The sequence below is a fragment of the Myodes glareolus genome, chromosome X (assembly GCF_982192425.1).
Source record: "Myodes glareolus chromosome X, mMyoGla1.1, whole genome shotgun sequence".
Taxonomy (NCBI): domain Eukaryota; kingdom Metazoa; phylum Chordata; class Mammalia; order Rodentia; family Cricetidae; genus Myodes; species Myodes glareolus.
In genome coordinates, this window is record NC_142053.1 from 81,322,849 (window position 1) to 81,344,626 (window position 21,778).

Here is a 21,778-nt window from a genome sequence, read left to right on the forward strand (position 1 = left end):
TCTTAGTTTTACTGTAACTCTTGTGAAGAGTGCCACCCTATCTAACCCAGGCTGGCCTTGAACTCAGAATCCTTCTGTCTCAGCCTTCCTATGCTGGGGATAGAGGCATACACCAACACAACCAATGTAATGTATGGTTCTGATCTGCAGTAGGAGGAGAAAGAATTTGAAGGTGTACCATGTGCAAACATTTCAAGTTAGAGGTATCCTTGCTGGCTGCTGTTTCCAAGAGTGTCTGAACTTGTACCTACCTGCAGTGTATGTCACCAGCTGGAATTCTTACAGTTTGTAGCGTTTCTCAGTTTACAACAGGATACAGGCAGCTGATTTCTATTCTGTTTCCTTCTGACTCATGACATGGTACTCTTATTCCTTTTGAGATGGCCATTTCATGTTTATATCTGCCATTCTCCAATTGTTGGTGTTCTCTTTTATTGTAGCTTATTCCTTTTTGTTCATTTGTTTGTTCATTTTTCCACTTTTGCCGTCAGAGTTCTCAGTGTGCTCCAATGTGTTTCTTCTGCATGGTTGAAATGAAGACTGTCTTGCTCTCAGGCTCATTCTTCTGTTTGCTATCTATTTCTTCTGATTCTTTAGATGATTTCCATTCACTTGCATAGTGGCTGTTTCTTTCATACTCATAATAACCATACGAGTGTGGCAAGATTTACCTGGATGTTCTGCTGGAAATAAAGCATCAATGAGACTTCAGGGGTTTCCCCTCCAGATTCTAACAGGCATCTCAATGTGTGTATGCTGGCCCTAATGCTATATCAGTACCTTGGGCCATGACAGACTGTTCCCCATCCGTAACTCCGCTCCACACCTACTTCCTCTCTGGTGTAGACATAAGAAATCACACAGAATTATAGGTTGACACAAACTGGTGTTTGGGCACATACCTGCCACCCTGTTACAGGAGACTGGATCTGGAGTGTTGTGAGTTTGAAGACAGCATGGGATACATACTGAGTTTCAGATCTTAGTCACTTCTGTATTGTTTGAGGAGACATCATGACCAAAGCAACTTTTGAGAGAAAGAAGCATTTTGTTGGGTGTTTGTTTTCAGTTTCATAGGTAAAGTCCTCAGCATCATGGCAGGGATCCTGGTCACAGGCAGGTAGACATGGTTCTGAGCAGATAGCACACAGGCGGCCATGCTGCTGGAGCAGTAGCAACATGTAAACTTACATGTTGAGACAACAACCAGGATGGTGAGAGAGCCAGAGCTGGCCCCATGGTGTGGTGTGGACTTTTGGAACCTCTCAGCCCACTCCTAGGTAAACAGCTACTTCACCAAGGCCATACCTCTTAATCCTTCCCACACGGTCCCACCAACTGAAACCAAGTATTCAAACACATGATCCTATGTAGGTCATAGTCATTCACAACGTCATAGCCACAGCGCTGGGTATAGTGAGAGTGTATTTAAAAAACACCCCCAATTCTCATGACAACCAAGGGAAACCTAAGCAACTGAAGCTCCCCAAGCATTACTACCACTCCCAACTCACTCTTAGGAACAGCCTAATCTACTGTCCCCACATCCTCACAAGTGACTCTCAGCAAACCCCATGAGAGAGAGCATCACAGAAGGGGCCCCAGAATAGGTGTGATGGACAGAATGCTATATGATCCTTGAGAGATATGGGAGCCAGGGCCAGATTCGCCACTGACTGTGACTGTTACTTAGACCGTTACTTAGCTGCCTCTACAGGCCTGATTCACTAAAGTTTTCCGTGCAGCAGCAAGTGTTGATGGCTGCAGAATAATGTGATTTCAGCTGAGGTGAAAAGTCTGTGCTATCCCCAAAAAACCATTTAGCCAGCACACATTCCTCCTCTCTGTCCTCTAGGTACTGTGAATTACATCAGGACTTTATGTAGGCATAAAGGAGCAATAAATATCCTAAAATATAAGAAAGGCACGAAACTCAACAGCAAAGGAAACCTACAGCTGTCCCTGTGTGAAAATTGACTGAAGACCTGTGCAGACATTGTTAAAAGGACATGTACAAATGGCCAACAGATAGGGACAAAGGTCCTTGACAATAATCATCTGGAGAATGGGAATCAAATTTTCAGTGAGAGATCATCTCACCTTTTGTGCTGGGCTTACCATCAGAGTTGGGAATTAGTGCCAACAACGAGCAGAGTTACCCCTTGTACAAGACTGTTAAAGTGGGAATTGTTAAAGCAGCTATTGAAAACACTGTGCATGTGTCTCCAGACATTAACGTTAGAACTTCTATGCATTTTAACTGTACCTGTACTGGGGTTATATCCCAAAAGCCCTAAAGTCTGTTCTCCAAAAATATCTGAATTCCCACACTGACTGAGGCATCACCTACAGTACCTGTCCTAGGGACATAATCTAAATGTCTGTTAGTGGGTAAATACATCAAGAATATAGCTGGATCTGGGGGCAAAACCTGCAATTACAGGCACTTGGAAGGCTGTGCCAGAAGGATAATAAGTTGATGACTTGCCTGGGCTACAGAATGAGCTTAAGTATAAATGCTGTGCAAATTAGTGAGATACAGTTGCATTTCCTTCAGTTTTAAAATGGACTGGGAATTTAGCCTATTGAGAGAGTGTTTACTTGCCAAGTGCAAAGACTGACATTCAACCTACGGGCTCTGTAAAAAGTACTCGTCCTAGAGTGTAGGACCCCACCTCTTCTGTGGATACCCACACCCAATTCAGGCGAGCGCTTTTCCCGAACTCGGGCCCACGAGAATGGACGACTGTCCTGGGGGTTTAAAGAGACACACACAAAAGAGACCTTGCTCACTTACCAAGAGTAAATGGCCACTTTATTAAACTCATGTCGGGTATTTATACCAGTGGGCAAGGGGGATCAAAAGGGCAAGGCCTCCTCCCATCAGGAGCAGAAGAAGGAGATTAAAGGCCCTGGCGCCTCAGGCAGAATCAGCTGGGAGAGGCAGGCTATGGGCCCACTGCTAGAACCTTGATTACAGGTGGAATCACCATAACAAAGAGAGCCAAATTCTTCCTAAGCTATCCCCTCAAGCCAGTGCTAGTGCAGAATCTCCAGGGAGCCGGAGGTCACACAGCCCTGCGAATCGCCAGGAAGAAGGGAAAAAGACCTTGGTACCTACAAGTCTCCCTTTAAATATATATAAAATATGATGACTAGCAGCTGTCTTAGGCATGTCGGTCGTTGGGTCAGTTCTCTAAACCTGTCTACGGGAATGTGTTCAGGTCCAAACACACCCCTTGTCTTAGGCGAGACCGCCCCCCCCCCCGTGCAATAAACCGGTCATTGCTTCACTAGTCATACATTGAATCCAGCCACATTTATGTTGTAAGATACTCCAAGGCGAACGCCAACTAGGGCCAAGCGGTGGCGGACCTGAAGCCATTGGCCAGGTGAAGACGCTCCAGCGTACGTACACATAAGCATTCCTGGAAGAGACAGTGCTTGCACAATATCTGAAACATTGGCTCAGAATAGAGCCCCTTGAGTAGGGCTACAGCACCAGCAAATGGGACCCCTGGTATGACTAGTCAAACTAAATTAGAGTCAATTAGCAATTTTGTATTCCGGGGTCCGAGAAAAAGCAGCAAAATCTTAACCTGCGACCAGCAGAGGTCAAAATCCACACCCAGTTGTAAAGATTAACTACAGCGTCCAATTGTGAATTTAAATTACTTGATAGTTATGGTAATTCTGTCTATCTGGCAAGGTTTTAGCCTTGAGCACCCAACACTGCAAACAGGGCAGGGGAGGTAGCTGCTTTCCCCTCAGGGGGTCAAGCAGCCTTGGCTGAAATGGACAGATCAAGACAGAGCAAGACAGAAAGCTGGGAAAGGGGTAAAATCAGGCGCTGGATCATCTCTCAGGAATCTGCCAACTCCGCTGCAGCCTCTGCCACCATGTCCTTGGGATCTCTTGATCTCGCCTCGTCCTCAGGTCTCTGAGTAGAGGAATCCACGGTCCATACCAATCGCTCAGGGACGGGGTGCTTTGCATCCTGTGGAAACACACAAACCGCTCCTCTTCCCCAAATCAAAACCCGGTCTGGACCATGTACATTAGTGCATGACCTGGACCATGCCAGACGCTAGCTGAGGCAAATCCTGCCTGCATGCGCCATTGAAATTTTCTCCCCTCGTGGGTCTCTGGGAGCGATGTGCTTAGCAGTTTAGGATCTAAACTACAACCAAGCAGGCTTGGACATATAGAGATCTGTAGGTCTCTGTCTCCAAGGAGCAAATTCTATTGGCCTGTGCCATTGCAACCGGCCTAGATATTGGGCTGAATTAGCCAACCTCAAAACATCATTTTTTTATTGGCCTGCACCATCATAGCACATTTTGAACTGGGCTGAATGGTCAGTCCCAAAACATCTTTTAGAATCAGTTCCGTCTGGACTGCATCGTTACATGGACTGGGTTCCAGGGCTGAATAAAAATGAAAAAGAAATTGCCAGTGTCCCCTTCTCCATGCATTCTGTATTTTCCCAGTTGTGGAGTCTCGCCTGCCTGCTCCTGCCACTGTGAACTCTGTCACATCCCACCCCACTTACAGCCTGGATTAGACCCTTTTAATCTGTGAGCTGTTTTTGAAAGCAATAAAAACCATAACCAATACAAACTCCAACTGTTCTCTATCTGTGGGTCCGACCTGGCTGTCCTACAGAAGTAGAGAAGAAGGGCTTTAGGCTTGAAATTCTGTTGTCTTCCTGTACACTTTCTGGCCTCAGAGAAGACCCCCCCATTCTTTCAGCAAGGAAGGACTCACCCCTTCTCAGCAAGGAAGGACAATGCTTTCTCACAGCTGGTCCTGGTCAAGCACTTTTTTTCGCTCCATTAGTTTAAAGCATACAGGAGACTGTCATTTGAAAGGGGAAGGTTATTTGTGTTTTTCTGTGTCCTATTTATGTTTTCCTGTAGAGAAAATACATTTTATAGGTCAGAAAAACTGCCTAAGGATAAAAGATGAGTTGCATTTCATCCTCACTTGCAGCCTTGCCCTGGCATAAATGTTTCAGTACCTTTCAGGGTCCCCCTAGGAAGACAAGAAACCCTCATCACATAAAGGTTGTCCTTGTGCAGTAGAGACAAGCAAGTCTGTTTTTGGCCCCTGTCTTGTCCTGAGGAGCTGTGGGTGCTTGGGTGGTGTTTGTGAGCACAGTCTAGAGTCCTTTTAAAGGCTCCACAGATTCTTCGTGTATGCGTCCCTCTCCCATAATCTCTGCTCAAGACTTCACAGCTAAGAAGTTTGTGTGGACTACAATGGGAGAGGCCTGCAAGCCGCTCCTCCTGGATGTATGGAAGTATGGGGGTCAGAGCTGCCAGCTGTGAGAAAGAAACAGTAGTTTTGAGTGAGACTGCTTTGCAACAAAGACGGGAGCAAGTATCTTTGCCTCAGAGGGGAACTCGATGTCCTTGGAGAACTCAGAAAGACACTTGCTCTCCTCTCCAAGATCTCCCACCCCATCACCAAGACATCATCCCCAGCACATCTTAAGTTGATGTCAGCACAGAATATGAATAAAATATAATGGAGGCAAAACATTGTAAAGCATGCAGGCATTTATTTCAACCACACTGAACAAGATTCTCAGGAGGGCAAGGGCCTGGGCAGCAGAATGCCGTGGCTCCATTATCGGACCCCGGTAGACTCAGCCTTTTTCTGTCCTGCGGCCTATCCTGAGAAGAAATCAGAGAGACAAGTGGACCCTCAGAAGCCCTGTGGGAATTTACGGGAGGGCTGGGGTGCTCTCTGGTAGAGAGGGATGGGAGTCATTGCAGCTTGCTGTGAGTGGTGGGAGGCAGGCTGGCTCAGAGCCCTCACCTGAAGAACTTGGACACACGTGCCAAGGCTCTCTGGAACCGACCCTTCCAGGGCCTTCTTGGAGGAGCATCCTTCCTGGTTCCTCTTGGGCCACTGGATGAGTTCCCCATTGTGTGAACAAAGACAACACCTTCCTGGAAGTATTGTTGTGGGTTTCTCACAGTCTTAAAAAGGGAGTAGAGACCTCATGTTTGCGGTCCCTCATGACTGCTGTCCATTACCCGATGTGGGTACTGAGATGTGTATCTGCTCTACTGGTTGAGGATGGAGAAGTGGGAGCCCTGGCCTGACCAAACCCCAGTACCCCTAGAGGATGTCCCAGAGCACATGAATGTGAACCTCACCTGCCCAGGAGGTGGAAAGAAGGGAAAGGATATCATCTTCCTAGAGAGTGACGACCCACTCAGGACTATTTTTCCACAGATGTGCTGAGGTCTCCACTGTGCTGGCTGTGGAACTGAGACCTGCCCCCTGCATAGCCCTAATCTCTGCCCCTCCATGGCCCTAAGCCCCATTTCTCCTGCCCATGGTTCCTCCCTGCTTCAGTTCAGTACATTGTGCTCAACCAGTAGATACATTTCTGGTGCATGGACTGTGTCCTATCTCCCGCCCCCGGAACTTTCTGTTTCTTTCTCTGCATTTCCCCTTCACTCTGGCCCACTCAGCAGCCCGAATGCAAGTTCTGCAGGCTGGACTGAAAATGCAGAGGTCTTCGGGTACACAGTGAGTTCCCTGTGTGTGGGGTCTCCACAGATAAAAGTGCTCACGAGGCCTGTCTGTGGTAGCCCCGTTTAGTTAGGTCTGTGAGGTTTCTCATGGCGCTGTCTAAGTTCACTGTCCAAACCGATATAAAAATCCCAGAACAAGGTCTGGGCATGGCGCTCTGAGGCCAGAAGGTCTGGATTCTACTTCTTTCAGACGCGTTTGCTCTGCATAGGTTACCCACATATCTGAGTGTCTGCGTCTGCTGAATGATGGAAAGTATTTGGGGGCCTGGAGAGTGTGTCCAATGTGTAGGACAGTGGTCAGGTCGTAGGTTTTAAAGTTTAGCAGTTTACTCTTAGAATCGTGATTCACTTTGGGTTATGTCTTGCAATCTGTTGGAGCCATCGATTCTTGTTTGCCTTTTCCCCCCTCTGGGCATCCACTTTTCCTGTCCATTTCCTAAAAGAATTATCGTGGAGCCTTTGTAGTGCTGTCTGTGGCCTGCCTCTGATCTCACTGGTGTGTGTGTCCTTAGGTTACTCCGTGCTGTGGTGCTTTCCTCCGTGTTGGAGCATGATAGTGAAATTCCGGGCTTCAGACATTCTCCATCTTTGTCCTCTTCTGAATGTCGTTGGTCCTTTTGTGTCGTCAGCACTACTGTAGAACTCCGAGCCATAACTTTACTTTTCTTGATGATTACAGAAAGTGGAAACCTTCTGAGTGCTTTGAACAGTGAGCACAGCATATTTATTTTAATTTCTCTTAGCAATATTTTAATAGTTTTCTCCAAACAAATGTTCCAGTACTTGTGCCAATATTCTTAACAGATATTTTATTTATTTTAATGTTATTGTCATACTTAAAATTCTTTTTTGGTGTATTTGTTTGTAGTTTATTGGTGTTTTCGTACTAATTTATCTTCTAGCTTTGCAAAACCATTTCTAACAACCAGGTGATGACTTTTCCTGGGGTATGGAAATATTTTTTAAAAATATTCTTTGAAAATTTCACACAGTTATCACATTCTTTCCCATCCTTCTCTCCACCCGGATTGCCCCTCCCTCAAGATTCTGCCTTTTTCGTTTTCAATGTATGTGCCTCTGTTTCCATTTTGTGCCTGACTGAACCAGGTATGGCTTAAAGAATGTGTGCATGTGCTGAGGATCTGGAGCAACATGCTGCCACATTTCTAAAATATTGACAGGAAATTTCTGTCTTTCCGTTATCATGTGTTTTCTGTCACAGTATAGCCTAGACCATATATCAAAGTAGAAGTTGAGAGCATTTGAGGGAAGAAGGGAATGCCAAGGTTGTGAAAAGAGGGTAATAGGGAAAAATAAAGATAGGTGTCATATGTTTTGCCTGTGAGGAATCAACCTTCCACTGTAGGTGTTTACAACAGTCTGTGTGTAGGACCTGAAAGTACAAGGGATCCTTTTTATGTGGATGAAGGGGACCCAATGGACAGGGAACAGCAGAGGGTAATGGGGGTCAATGTGAGCAAAGTAGAGTAAACCATTGTGAAAATGTCATAAGGTCCATTATTTCGTGTGAAATCATAAAAATTAATAGAAGAGTATTTAGCATTTTACCATGAAGCATTTCCTGTAGACTTTGTTTTTTGCTTCTTGTTTCTTTACAGATAGATATTATCGGATTGAGAATATTCGGCTATGTTCCTAAATTAACATACCTCCTCATTTGATTTTGTTATCCCTGGAGTTTTCACATTATCACATGCCCTTTCTGGCACACATCTTAGTGACTACTCTTATCCGACTAATACAGTGAAATTCATTCATGGATTTCTTTTCCTGTCCTTTCTTTTGATATACGGTCTTACTCTGTAGAAGACGGAGTTCTCGAATTCGCAGTGTAGCCCAGTCTGGCCTCCAACCTATGATGTTCCACTTCTTACAGCTTCCTTTGTGCTAATAATATTACAGGAATGCACCACAGGCTAGCACTATTTGTGGTGTATTAATGTAAACTAGGGACTGGAGTGATGGCTCAGTAGTTATGGGCACTTTCCTGTTGTGAATGCTGGGATTTGAACTTGAGTCTTCTACAAAAGCAGTACACACTCGTAACTGCTGAGCCATCTCTCTAGTACTATCTTTTTGTTTGTTTGTTTTCGTACCCCATTGGCTCCAATTTGTGCTTTCCTCCCCATACTTCTGGGGATAGGGCCTTCTACCTGAACTTGGTCACCTTACCAGTAGCCACACCCTTAAAAGAAATCCTGACTCTTCCTTCCCCAAAAGCCATCAACTGTCCATTACACCTCAGTTACCGGTGGATGCTCATGAACCCCTTCCTGTTTCATAGTCGAATGTTGACTTCCTTTTGTGCAGAAGCACCCCTGTTTTATTTTCTGAGAACGTTCTCATGATATTGCTCAAATTTTTCTTGAAATAGCAGATATTATTCCCAAGTAAAAGCATTAGGAGAGAGGTTTGCATTGTGACTGCATTCTCAATTCTGAACTGAATTTTTAAAAACTTAAATCATTTAAATGATTTGTCTTGTATTTATGTGTCTAGATGTTTTGTCTGCTTGTATATCTGTGCAACATGTGCATGTGGTCCTCATGGAGGCCAGAAGAGGACATTGGGTCCCCTGGAACACGAGTTAACACAGGGTTGTGAGCCACCATGTGGGTGCTGGAATTGAACCTGTGACCTCTGAAAGAGCAGCAAGTATTCTTAACAGCCAGGCCCATCTCTCCTGCCCTTTTAAAAATTGTATGACCCCTTTTACTTTAAAGAGGTGTATAGAAACAATTATCACTGAATTATTCAGCTAACCAAATGTCTTGTTATTTAAAAATTATCCAGTTTTTAATGATGTTTGTTGACAGTCTCTGAGTTTTCTTGGGTGACAGATATTCTGCCCTCGGTCTCTTGTTTTCAGGTGTAGGGCAGTCAGCAGTCACATGGCATTTTCTTGGCCTTGGGTACTCTTTACTGCTTTGTATGACTTCCAGTGTGGGACCCAGACAATGCTTCTATTTTCTGTCTGAACTCTGAGAGACAAGCAGGGCAGCCTGCTGGCAAGCTAGTAATATGAATCATACGACAGTTTTAAAATGTGTCCTTTCCTGATGATTCTCCGCATACTTTTCTATACTGGAACTACTGAATTATTCTTATTGCTAACATTCTCTCTAAGTGTGTAAGCCTTGAGGTCTTGTTATACTGCCTACCTAGGCTGTCCTCCAGCTCCTGTGCTCAAGACAACTTCATGACTCGGCTTCTTCATTTTCTGGAACTACAGGTCACCCTGATTTTTATTACATTCCTGCTAAAGTCTGTAGAAACTATTTTGAGATCCATACTTTAAAATATTATTAATCTATATAGATTGTAATAAATCATTTAAATTATTTTAGAGAAACATTTTTTCAGCTGTATTCATTATAGTTTTTTCATTTTCTATTGGAATGATTTTTGTTCTTTGTTAGTCTTTTCCTTCTATTCACCTAGAATATACCATCTCCTTTATTGATTTACTACTTGGCTGTTTATTCAAATGGATTGTCAGACCATTGAGTCAAAAGTTTTATAATACAGTGATTTTGAAATTTATAAATTAATTAATTTTTAAATTTTCAGTTATGTGTATGCACATTTTACCTGCAATTTTATATCTATACCATGTGTGTGGCTGGTGCCGTAGGTGGCCAGAAAAAGCTATCAGATCCCTTGGAACTGGAGTTATGGATGGGTGTGAACCAAAAGTAGGTGCTGGGAATTAAACCCAGGTCCTGTGCAGGAGCAGTTAGTGCTCTAAATTGCTGAGCTATTTCTTCAACTCTCAATTACTTTTTAATTAACTAATTCTAAATTTTAATGTAAATAGCCATTTCAGTGGTATCTCATAAATAATATCATTTCATGTTTATTCGGTTGAAAATAGTTTACCTTCCATCTGATTTCTTCTTTGACGTATGGGTTATTAAAATTTCCTGGTAACTTCCAAATATTTTTGGAATTCTGGATAAGGTTTGTTGCCAGGTTGCCAGTTAATTTTGTCATGGTCATACAACACATTGTACAATGTCAGTCTTTTGAAACGTTTGGCTAAGAGCCTTTATTGGTTATATGAAAATATAAGTTTACTTTTGTGTTGTCACCCATAGACTAGGACAAATAACTATAAACTGTTCTTCAGTGATATGTTGAATCTGTGCATATATCGGGTTCCCAGGGAAGCAGAGTGAAGTAAAATGAGACTGTGTTACCTTAGCAGAATAGATACCCTTCACTTATTTGGTAAAATAAATACACAATGTAAAACTCTTCACACTTGGTTTTTGGGGTAGCCACAGGCTGACATCAGGACTATGACCTTCATATTCTGTGCCTCTTCTTTCTTCCTTCCCTCTGTCCTTTCCAGATGGCCAGTTCCTTCCCTGTTTCTGCTACTTAAGTGCCAGGGAAGAAAATCCCACTGACTTTGGAGACCCTTCCTGTCTCTGCCACTCGGGAATCCCTTTTTGGAGAGCCCCATCTCTGGATCCCCATGGCAGAGCTAAATTGGGGAAGAGCAAAATTAGCGCGTTTCTGGAGGAGGAGATCTTTGCTGGTGTTTGGGGAGGAGAGCAAGGCGGGATCAGTACAGGAGCAGCTGTGCCTGGGTGTAATTGTTGAAGGATGGAGAAACGGTCTGAAGGATCAGTGGGAGGAAGGGTGGGAAATTTGAATGACAGTCAAGAGGGTGTGCTAGTCAGGGAGAGAAAAGTTAGTCCACTAAGTGGTGTTTATTATGTCTATCAAGGCCTAATACTATTTCATAGGGATTCAACAAAAAAAATGTGTTGAACATCTGAAGACTGTTTGGAATGAAAGAAGGCTTGTGGGGACAATAATAACTGAATGGTTTGTAGAGAGTTGGGAGAAAAACACTTTCCTTTTATTGAGCTTTATATTTTTCTCTGCTCCCCTCCCTGACTCACTCTTCCCCTTCAACCCTCTCACATGACCCCCATGCTGCCAATTTGCTCAGGGGATCTTATATTTTTCTACTTCCCATGTAGATTAGATCTATGCATGTCTCTCTTAGGGTCCTCTTTGTTGTCTAAGTTCTCTGGGGTTATGAATTGTAGGCTGGCTTTTCTTTGCTTTATGTGTAAAAGTCACTTATGAGTGACTACATATTGTATTTGTATTTCTTGGTCTGGGTTACCTCAGTTAATATGATGTTTTCTAGATGCATCCATTTGCCCAAAAATTTCAAGATGTCATTAATTTTCCCCTCTGTGTAGTACTCCATTGTGTAAATGTATCACATTTTCCTTATCCATTCTTTGGTTGAGCGGCATTTAGGTTGTTTCCAGGTTCTGGCTATGACAAATAATGCTGCTAAACACAGTTGAGCACATGTCCTTTTGGTATGATTGAGCATCCTTTGGGTATATACTGAAAAGTGTTATTGCTGGGACTTGAGGTACATTGTTTCCTATTTTCCTGAGAAATTTCCAATATACAAATATCCAAAGTGGCTGTATCAATTTGCACTTCCACCAGCAATGGAGAAGTGTTCCCTTTACCCCACAACCTCTCCAGCATAAGTTGTCATCAGTGTTTTTGATCTTGGTCATTCTTACAGGTGTAAGATGGAATCTCAGAGTTGTTTTGGTTTGCATTTCTCTGATGACTAAGGATGCTGAACATTTCCTTAATTGTCTTTCAGTCATTTTAGATTCCTCTGTTGAGAGTTCTCTGTTTAGGTCTGGACCCTGTTATTTTTTTTTATTGGATTATCTGTTCCTTTGCTGACCAATTTCTTGAGTTCTTTGTATATTTTGGAGATCAGACCTCTGTCCCATGTGGGGTTGATGAAGATCTTTTCCCAGTCTGCAGGCTGCTGTTTTGTCTTGTTGACCATTTCCTTTGCATCACAGAAACTTCTCAGCTTAAGGAGGTCCCATTTATTAATTGTTCCTTTCAGTGTCTGTGGTACTGGGTTTATATTTAGGAAGTGGTTCCCTGTGCCAATGCATTGAAGTGTACTTCCCACTTTCCCTTTTATGAGGATCAGTGTGGTTGGTTTTATGTTGAGGTCTTTGATCCATTTGGACTTGAGTTATGTGCCATGGTAATAGATATGATCTATTTTCATTCTTCTACATGTTGATACCTGGTGTGGGAGAATTGTCTGTAATCTGTCAATCATGTATTTTAATAAAACGCTGATTGGCCAGGCAGGAAGTATAGGCAGATCAAACAGACAGGAAGTAGAGGCAGGACGATGAGAACAGGAGAAGGCTAGGAAGGAGGAAGCACATTCCACCATTCCTGCCCAGATCACCGAAGAAGCAACACGTGAGCTGACAGCTGAAAAGGGTACCAAGCTATATGCCTAACCTAGATAGGGTAGCATAAGTTATAAGAGCTAATAAGTAGCCTGACCTAATGGGCCAATAAGTTTATAACCTACTGTAGACTCTGTAACTTTCTTTGGGACTTGCCGGCTGTGGGGTACCGGGTGGGACAGAAACCCCAACAAGCTGGCCGCTCATGTTACAGATATCCAGTTATGGAAGCACCATTTGTTGAGTATGCTTTCTTTTTTCCACTTTATATTTTTTCCTTCTTTGTCAAAAATCAGGTATTTTTAAGTGTGTGGATTGATATGTGGGTCTTTGATTTGATTCCATTGATCCCCCTCTCTGTTTTTATGCCAATACAAGATTTCTTTTTACATACTGTAGTTCTGTCATAGAGTCTGAAGGCAGCAATTGTGATTCTTCCAGAAGTTCCTATATTGCATAGGATTGTTTGGCTATCCTGGGTTTTTTTGCTTTTATGTATAAGTTGAATATCATTCTTTTGAGGTCTGTCAAAAATTTGCTGGGCATTGCATTGAATCTATAGATTGCGTTTGGAAATATTCCCATTCTTACTATGTTAATTCTATCTACCCAAGAGCATGGGAGGTCTTTCTACTTTCTGCTGTCTTCTTCAATTTCTTTCTTCAGTGATGTAAATTTCTTGTCATACATGTCTTTCACTTGTTTGGTTAGAGTTACTTCAAGATATTTCATGTTTTTGTGGCTATTGTAAAGGGTGATGTTTCCCTGATTTCCTTCTCAGCCCATCTATAATCTGTGAATAAACTGTGTTTGAGACAGTCTCACAGTTGCACCAGTTTGTAGTCTCTACAGCAGTCCTCAAAAGGATCAGATTTCCCTTATTTTCCTCTGGATTGTGAGCATTTTTTTAGAGTGCTGCTACCCTAGTTAATGAATTGTTTCTTCATTGTGCTTTTGGTATTCCTTTCCCCAGGAATGATTGCTTCTGAGCAGCTTTTCTTTTCTTTTAAATTTAAATTTTCTATATTTCTGAGAATTTTGTCCACCTCCTCCCCGCCTCCATTTTACCTCCCCCTCCCCCTCCCTTTCCAGTCCCAAGAGCACTCAGGGTTCCCTGCCCCGTGGGAAGTCCAAGGTCTTCCTCCCTCAATCCAGGTCCATAAAGATGAGCATCCAAACAAACCAGGCTGTCAAAGTCAATCCATGCAGTAGAACCAAAACCCAGTGCCATTGTCCCTGGCCTCTCAGTCACCCTTCATTGCCAGCCACACTCAGAGAGTCCGGTTTGATCACATGCTCCATCACTCCCAGTCCAGCTGTCCTTGGTGAGCTCCCACTAGATCAGTCCCACTGTCTCCTCATGGTCCTGACTTCCTTGTTCATGTTCTCCCTCCTTCTGCTCCTCATTTGGACCTTGGGAGCTCAATCTAGTGCTCCAATGTGGGTCTCTGTCTCAAGCTCCATCCATTGGCAGATGAAGGTTCCATGGTGATATGCAAGATATTTATCAGTGTGGCTATGGGACAGGGCCAGTTCAGGCACCCTCTCCTCTGCTGCAGAATTTCCTACTTGTTGCAGGAGGCTCCTTGTTTGTTCCTGGCTGCACAGCCCTGAAATAATCACACAGAAACCATATTATTTGCAATACTGTTTGGCCTCTTAACTCTAGCTTCTTATTGGCTAGCTCTTACATATTAATTTAACACATTTCTATTAATCTGTGTATCACCAAGTGCCTGTGGCTTACTGGCAAGGTCCTGTCTGGCATCTGTCTCTGGCGGGGCTACTTGGCTTCTCTCTGACTCTGCCTTCTTTCTCCCAGCATTCAGTTCAGTTTTCCCAGCCTAACTCTACTCTGCCCCATCAGGCCAAGCCAATTTCCATTATTAACCAAAAGTATTCACAGTATACAGAGGGGAATTACACATGAAGTAGTTTAGCTACATCATTTTCACCCCTCCCTCTTCACCCCCAACTCCTCTCATGTCCACTTTATTCTCGCTCATATTTATGACCACTTAGTCTTTTTAGTAGTATTGTTTTGCAGAAACAAACTATCCTTTTTCATTTAGATACCAATCCCAGTTCCCATCCCTCCCTCCCTTCCATTCCATCCACCTTACCACTTACTGTACCTCCCCCCACTTCTCGGAGGGAAGGTCCGAGAACATTCCAACTAGGCTGAGCAAGGTATCCATCCAAAGAGAATGGGTTCCCCAAAAGCCAGTACAAGCAGTAGGATAAATCCTGGTGCCACTGCCAGTGGCCCTCTGTCATCCCCAGCCATACAGCTGTCAACCACATTCAGAGGGTCTAGTTTGGTCCTATGCTGGTTCCTTCCCTGTCTGTCTGAAGTTGGTGAGCTCCCATTATCTCAGGTAAACCGTTTCAGTGGGTGTCCCCATCATGGTCTTGACCTCTTTGCTCTTATTTCACTTTGCCATTTGTATGCTTTAAAGAAATGTCTATTTCTGTTCTTTGCTTACATTTCATGTAGGTTTTGTACTGTTGAATTATACCTTTTTCTTTGTTTTGAGATACTGTCTCCCTAGGTAGCCCAGAATGGTCTGAAACTCCTGATCCTCCTTCCTACTTCCTCCTTCCTCTTGAGTACTGGAATCAGAGGTTTTCGTCATCACCTCTAATTCAGAAGCATAATGTGATTCCGGATGAGAAGCAAGAGGACAGTCAGTGTAAAGGGGGAATCCAGGTGGTAATCAAGATTAAGGTTAAGTGTGCAAATAACCTTAATGAAAAGTTAAGGGAAGTAAGGCATTCTTGAGACTACTGTCTAAGAGCATGGGACATAAAATCCCAGGCTGGAAGTGAATGAATGAAGGCCATGAGGAAGACAATTAATGATGCAACAGAATGGAGTGTAGTGATTGTTGAAGATGCAGGACTGTCTGTGCTGAAAATGGGTTGTGGGGAGAGAAGATAAACAGAAAAACTCATTATCAGGTTGAACGGCTGTGGGACTGTGAAGAGCTTCGTACATGTGGGACTTTGGGAAGGGGACTATAAAAGAAGGCCTAGGTGAAAATCGAGAAAGCCATAGGGAAATGAGGAAGTGAAAGTTTACTTCAACAGTGAGAACAATAGAGAGAAAAGTCCCAGTTACTGAAGGTTCGTTGTTCTAAGGACAGAGTAAGTAACCTGGGGATGGGGGATCCAGGAGCTACTCTGACCTCCACTCCTGACCCTAAAGCCATGGAACACAAATTCATACCTGCTGTACCCCTGCTTTTCTGACCCCACATGTAACAGTGGGCAAGAGACTGGAGCTCTCCGGGGGAACGAGTTTGGCTTTAGAAGGCCTATAGGCCACTCGTACAACTTCTACAACCACTGCATCACTACCCAAATCAGGGATAAAAAGCATTTCTGCCTCTTCCAGGCCCGCAAATGTCACAGGGCACTGCCTTCTTGTGAGTGTCATGTCTGGCAAGGTAAGGATCGGGCCTTTTCCGCATTGCTGACCTTGGTCCTTCAATCCTTCACTTTAGGGACCAGCATGGGCCCTTGCCTGCTGTGAGCGCCTCAAAGAAAGAGCAGAGGACCGGGTTGAAGAGGCACCTGGATCAAGGGCTGATAAAGAATATGGCTGTTGCCCCTAAATTCTACAAGCATGGCAAGAAGCTGGCTGGTATGGCAGAAAGCCGCAGTGAGTGTCTTTGGTTAGTGAAGGAACCTGAATTTAGGTGGAGGGAACATGAGTAATTCTGTCAGCATCCCTGTCTTAAAATTGCAGTGAGACTGTTGGTATGCACTCATCAAACCAATGTTAGGAATTAAATGCTTTGGAGAAATGTCCACATCCATTGCTGATATTTTATGTAGGTAGACATTTGTTGCTGAGTGCTCAGTTTGTTACTTTGAGACACTGTCTTGCTACTTAGCCCAAAGTGTTCACCTGCCCCTCCTGCATCAGGCTCCACAGTGACCATTCACCAGAAGAAGAAAGGAACCCCAGAGTTGGGAAAGATGCATAGTATGTCAAAGCCTCCAAACGGGGCCAGAATATTTGGAAGGGTGGTGTCGGCGAGGCTTAAGTAAGCTGTGCCTGGTGTTTTACAGATGGGCAGAAGAGCGCTGTGCACAAGAGTGAGGCCAGGTACCACAAAGTTCCACAGGAGGTAAGGAGACTCTGTTGCTTGTGAGAAGTGCTTCCAGAATCTCCCTCCCTGTCCCTTGTACTGTGTCCTAATGTCATGTGTTTCATCCACACATCTGCCGTGATTTACCATGTGAGCTCGGGTTTAACTGCATCTTCCTGGATTTTAGTGTGAACTGAAAATTAAAATTAAAGGTAAGCTTCGATGATCTTCAAGGGCTTCAAGTTGTGACATTCTGAGTTTCCGTTGTCATCCAACAACATGTTCATCTCTCCTCTTTTCATGGTAGGACGGGTACCCAAATTCCTATTATTGTCTCTATTCCAGCAGGGAAGTTCTCAGGGAACTCATATGCCTAGCCGGCAGAGAGAATGGGCAATTCTGCCCAATGTTCCAGTGACCTTGGAGCAGCAACCAATGATTTCTTTTTCCCGGGAACCTCGTGGTCCATCTGTCAGGCCCAAAAGGTGAGTTGAACATGGTCCTAAAGCCAGCTGTATCTATATTACTCCATGCTAAGCACTGTGGTGGGTGCCATGGGAGGTAGGCAAAGGAGAAAGAGGAGAAGGAAGAAGAAATGTAATAGGAGAAGAGGAGGTGTGGAGGAGGAGGAAACATCACCTCAGAAGGAGGAGTGAAGAGATGGCACTTGGCCTTGAGAATTTCTAATCTTGAGGGTTTCGATAAGTGATTTCATCTTTCCAAGTCTATGTTTTTCGATAGCCACTCTGGGAAAACGGGTTATGTTTATGACATTGACGAGAGAAGTAGAAGAAGGTCTACCACATAGTAAGCCCCCAATAAGCCTGGGCTGTTGCTCCATATCACAACAGATTCTCTCTGTGAGAGAAGGTTCCGTTGGAGTTTGGGGTCATGATGGGGAGTGCCATAGAGGCCTAAAGGAATGCTAAAGGCTATAGAGGAGACTTTCTAGAGAAGGGCCTGTCTTGGCCTTCATTGTGAATTTCCCCCTCTCATTTGCATCTCGGTGGGGGAGAGGGGAGGGAGACAGAGTCACAGAGTTTCCTGGGAAACAGACTCCCTCCAGAGACCAGCATGGAGGTGCAGATCTGGTTCGATGTGTATGTTCACTGGCAAATATGCATACATTACCCAAGCAGCTAAGGTCATATTGAGTTACTGTCCAATGAGTCCAAATGGCATGCAACCCACATCATGTGAGGGTATACAGGGACAGTATGTCCAGGCAATGTGTCTGCAGACAAAGGGCAGGAAGCAGGCATCGCCCTGGGCTTTGATGCCAAATTAGAGGGTCTCCAGTTAGCTGGGACTCCATTATGAGTCATCTAGCGTTCCAGAGACTCAGGTATGCTCATACAGTCACAGGAGGTGCTAGCATTTTTCATGGTCCCTGTCTTTTAGTGACACCATCTGAACTGAGACTGACCCAGCACTTCATAACCACAGGGGACTGGGCAAAATGGAAGCAAGAGCCAGTACCGGAAAAAGGAGGGGCTCACATCTTTCCTGCTGCTTAGCAGATTAGAGCATAGTCTCTTTGGGTTCTTTCTCCTGTTCATTGCAGCACAGGGAAGAAAGATCTGACAGATATTAGCATGTCAAGAAAAATCTCAAAGTTTTAAAAGGAAGCAGGCCGAGAAGGTGGCTAGTTGAGAGGGACAAACACTTTGGAGTCGTTCAGATTTCCCCAGCCTGGTTTGAAAACCCCTGGTCTGCCAAGTGTTCCAGCAGTAGGTTTCCACCAGAGGGTTTCATCCCCTGGCCTCTTCTCTCCTTGTTTCTAGATTTTCAAGTGTGACCCTGCAACCCAGTGCTACCCCTGGCCCTCTTCTTCTGCAGCCACAGGTCCTGGCAAAGTAGTGGGGTCCAGGTCCCTGGGAGGGAATGAGCTTAGTGAATGGGAAGAGCTAAAAGCCTAGGGTGGGGGTGGGTGCTGGAGGGAACTGGGCACTTAAGGGGGTACCTGTGTTAGTGGGAGGAGGTGTGGTTTCCCAGATGCCATTATCTGATTCCATTTCCTTTGCAGGTCCCTAATGCCACCAAGCAGGCTTCTGTTGTTGCTGTCTCAGAGTGGCAGAGGAAGCTGGAGGCTGCCGAGGCCCTGCTGGCCCTGAAAAACTCTTCTCAGGACCCTCGCGATTCTGCCCCTCTGCAACATCGTGGCAGCATGCCAGGTAGCTTTCTGTCTTCAAGATGGAGCATGATGTAGGGGGACCTGGGAAATTGGAAGGGTTGTGGTGATCAGGTTGTGGTAATCTGTGGAAACCTGGATTTTGGACCTCTTGGGTCAGACATTTCCGACGTGAGAGATGGTAATCGGGGGCTTCTAGGTGAATCTCCAGTTTTGAAGTGTTTTCGCTCAACAGTAAATGGTCAGAACCTGGAGTAAAAACAGAACCACCACCACTGTGGGGACAACAAAAGAACCCTGTAGACTGAGCCCCCTTCCAAGGTGGCCAAGTCTTATTGGATGGAGTTCAAGGGCATGTCAAGGGAAGGATTAGAACTAGGTGTAATAACTCGCAGCCCATGGCAATATCTTCAGTCCACTGGAGACCGAGGAAGACTGGGAGGACATGCACGGAGGATAAGGGTCTGCAAAGGAATGAGACCGTGCTGACGACTTCAAGGCATTTCCCTTGTAGATTCAGAGCATGGATGCTTTCCAGTCGGGATGTGTCCCATCATGCTCACTGCTCCATGCAGTCACTGCTCAGAGGAAAACGGCATTGTTGGGGAGGCTGGACGGGAAGGCTGAGCCCCGATGAGAAACCTAAACAGAAACCTTGATGAAGTGTGTTAGTGGGAAGCCACTTTGGGTGGTGGACATCCAAGAACAAAGCACAGTGAAGGAAGCTGGACACCTAGCTTCTCACAGAGGTCTGACAGAGTCTGTGAAGCAGGCTTGGCCAGAAAACATGGGGGAGGGGTGTGAGGAGACAACACTTCTCTGATATGGGGAGAATCATATCTGTAGACCTCAGGATTGACAACAATATTGGTGACCCTGACTGAGAAACGGTAGAGCCAAGACCACAGTTAAGGGGGTTGTGTGCTTGTTTCTGGTTTCAGTGACCAATCATAGATTGGGTGGGGCATCAAAGTGTGAGGGCTTGCTGAGTGGAGACATGTATGTAATCTGACTCTGGCTTTTCCTTTTCTTTTCAGGCCATGATGGAGAGAGAGGACCGCAGCCTCTTAGTTCGCACCTGCCACCAAAGCCTGCCAGCTCTGTCTCACTTTCTGGACATCCGGAGTGCATGTCCTACTTGACCTGAAGGCTGGAGTAGGAGGCCTCTCTAGAGCACTGCCTGTGTGGTATCCTGTTTCATGTCTAAAATGACCAATGTTTGTAAATTTTTTATTTTTGAAACAGGTTCTCATGTAGTCAGCCTGGCCTTGGATTCAGTATATAGTTGACAATGACTTTGAACTCCCAGTCCTTCTGCCTCCACCTCCCAAGTGCTGGGATTACAGGCATGTATCACCATGTCTGCCTTTTAAAAGATATCATTTTAAGTATTATAGAGTTTTATAAACTTTCAGGCCCTTTTTACGATGTGGGGAGTCTACTTGACTGAAGATCAATGTTGCACTGTATCCATTATTTCTTTGGAATAATTGTTTTTTATGATTCTTAGAAAAGCAGTATTTTGTGATCTAATGTGATCGATCAATGGGATTCTGAGTGGGTTTGCATGTCAGTGTTTTCATTTGTGCTGTGATTGTATATGCACTGGCACGCTCCTGTGTGTAATCATCCATGTGGGATCCTAAAGGTTTGTCACTGTGCCTAAGCATATGTGTATGTGAACAAATCATAATAAACACATTGTAGGCACTGAAAATGCAAGCTCTTTTTAAGCAGTATCAGACCAATATCACAGAGGATTGTTTACCTTCACCAAGCACAAAGTGAACAAATACTTTAGTTTTTTAAATTAATGATTGGGTGAAAAGTTCAAAACTTGATGCAGCAGACATCAGTCACATGGGCTTTCCCAAAAATGGCCACAGTAATTGGTTACCCAGGGTAACACATTGGGCAATTGATGGGAATTATAGGAACATGTTTAAAGCCTGAATATTCTGAATCTTTGATTGATGTTCCAAACACATGCACTGCAGGCCTCACCAGGCAGACAACTAGCTAAGTGAACGTAACTTGAGCTGGACTCTTTATTCTTCCCTTCCTTCCTTCCTTCCTTCCTTCCCTGCCTCATTTAAAAAATCAGGGTCTCAGTGTGCCGTGCAGACTGGCCTTGAATTCACTGCATACCTGAGATTTGCCTATAAAGACCTCGTGGTGATTTTCCTGCCTCAGCCGCTCAAGTGTTAATATTCTAGTACCCTTCTCCATGCCTGGCTTCCTGCTTCTGTTTTCATTGGCACGTTTGTGATGATGATGCTATCTAATCTCCACAATTCCTTTGTCTTCGGAGGCTCTGAAGAGTCAGGATTCTTATAGTCTCCATCTGATGGTGGAGGAACAAACACGTAAAACCAAGGAGGATTCAGAGAACTAATCTGCACTGAAGCCCATCTCATAACCCTTGCTTCCCATGATCCCCCAGTTCATTATCCTCCAGTGACAGATGACGGTGTCCCCATGGTCCTGCAGTGGGGTTTGGTCCAAGCCTTGTCTTGGTTCCACAGTTGAGTTTGGAAAGGGGGAAATATGTTTTTGTTGAAGGATGTGGCACAAGGAGAGGGAAGACAACAGAAAAAATACAATACACATTTGAGGAAGGAAAGAAACTCATTGTTTGGGTCCTTTCATTTTTGTGAGGCCTATTGCCTTTCTTTCAGGATTTTCAGACCTGACACTCTCCCAACC

General features: G+C 44.5%; 1 protein-coding gene across 1 annotated transcript; it reads left to right on the forward strand.

The window, feature by feature from the left end:
* The first annotated feature begins 6,465 nt into the window (after positions 1–6,465).
* On the forward strand, positions 6,466–20,789 carry LOC148117388 (doublesex- and mab-3-related transcription factor C1-like). Its single transcript, XM_087902942.1, has 7 exons — positions 6,466–6,546; positions 16,351–16,508; positions 16,922–16,980; positions 17,290–17,426; positions 18,726–18,786; positions 18,968–19,115; positions 20,110–20,789. Exons 1-7 carry the CDS (start codon positions 6,497–6,499, stop codon positions 20,217–20,219), a joined length of 723 nt encoding a protein of 240 aa, XP_087759068.1. The 5' UTR covers positions 6,466–6,496; the 3' UTR covers positions 20,220–20,789.
* The last annotated feature ends 989 nt before the right edge of the window (positions 20,790–21,778 follow it).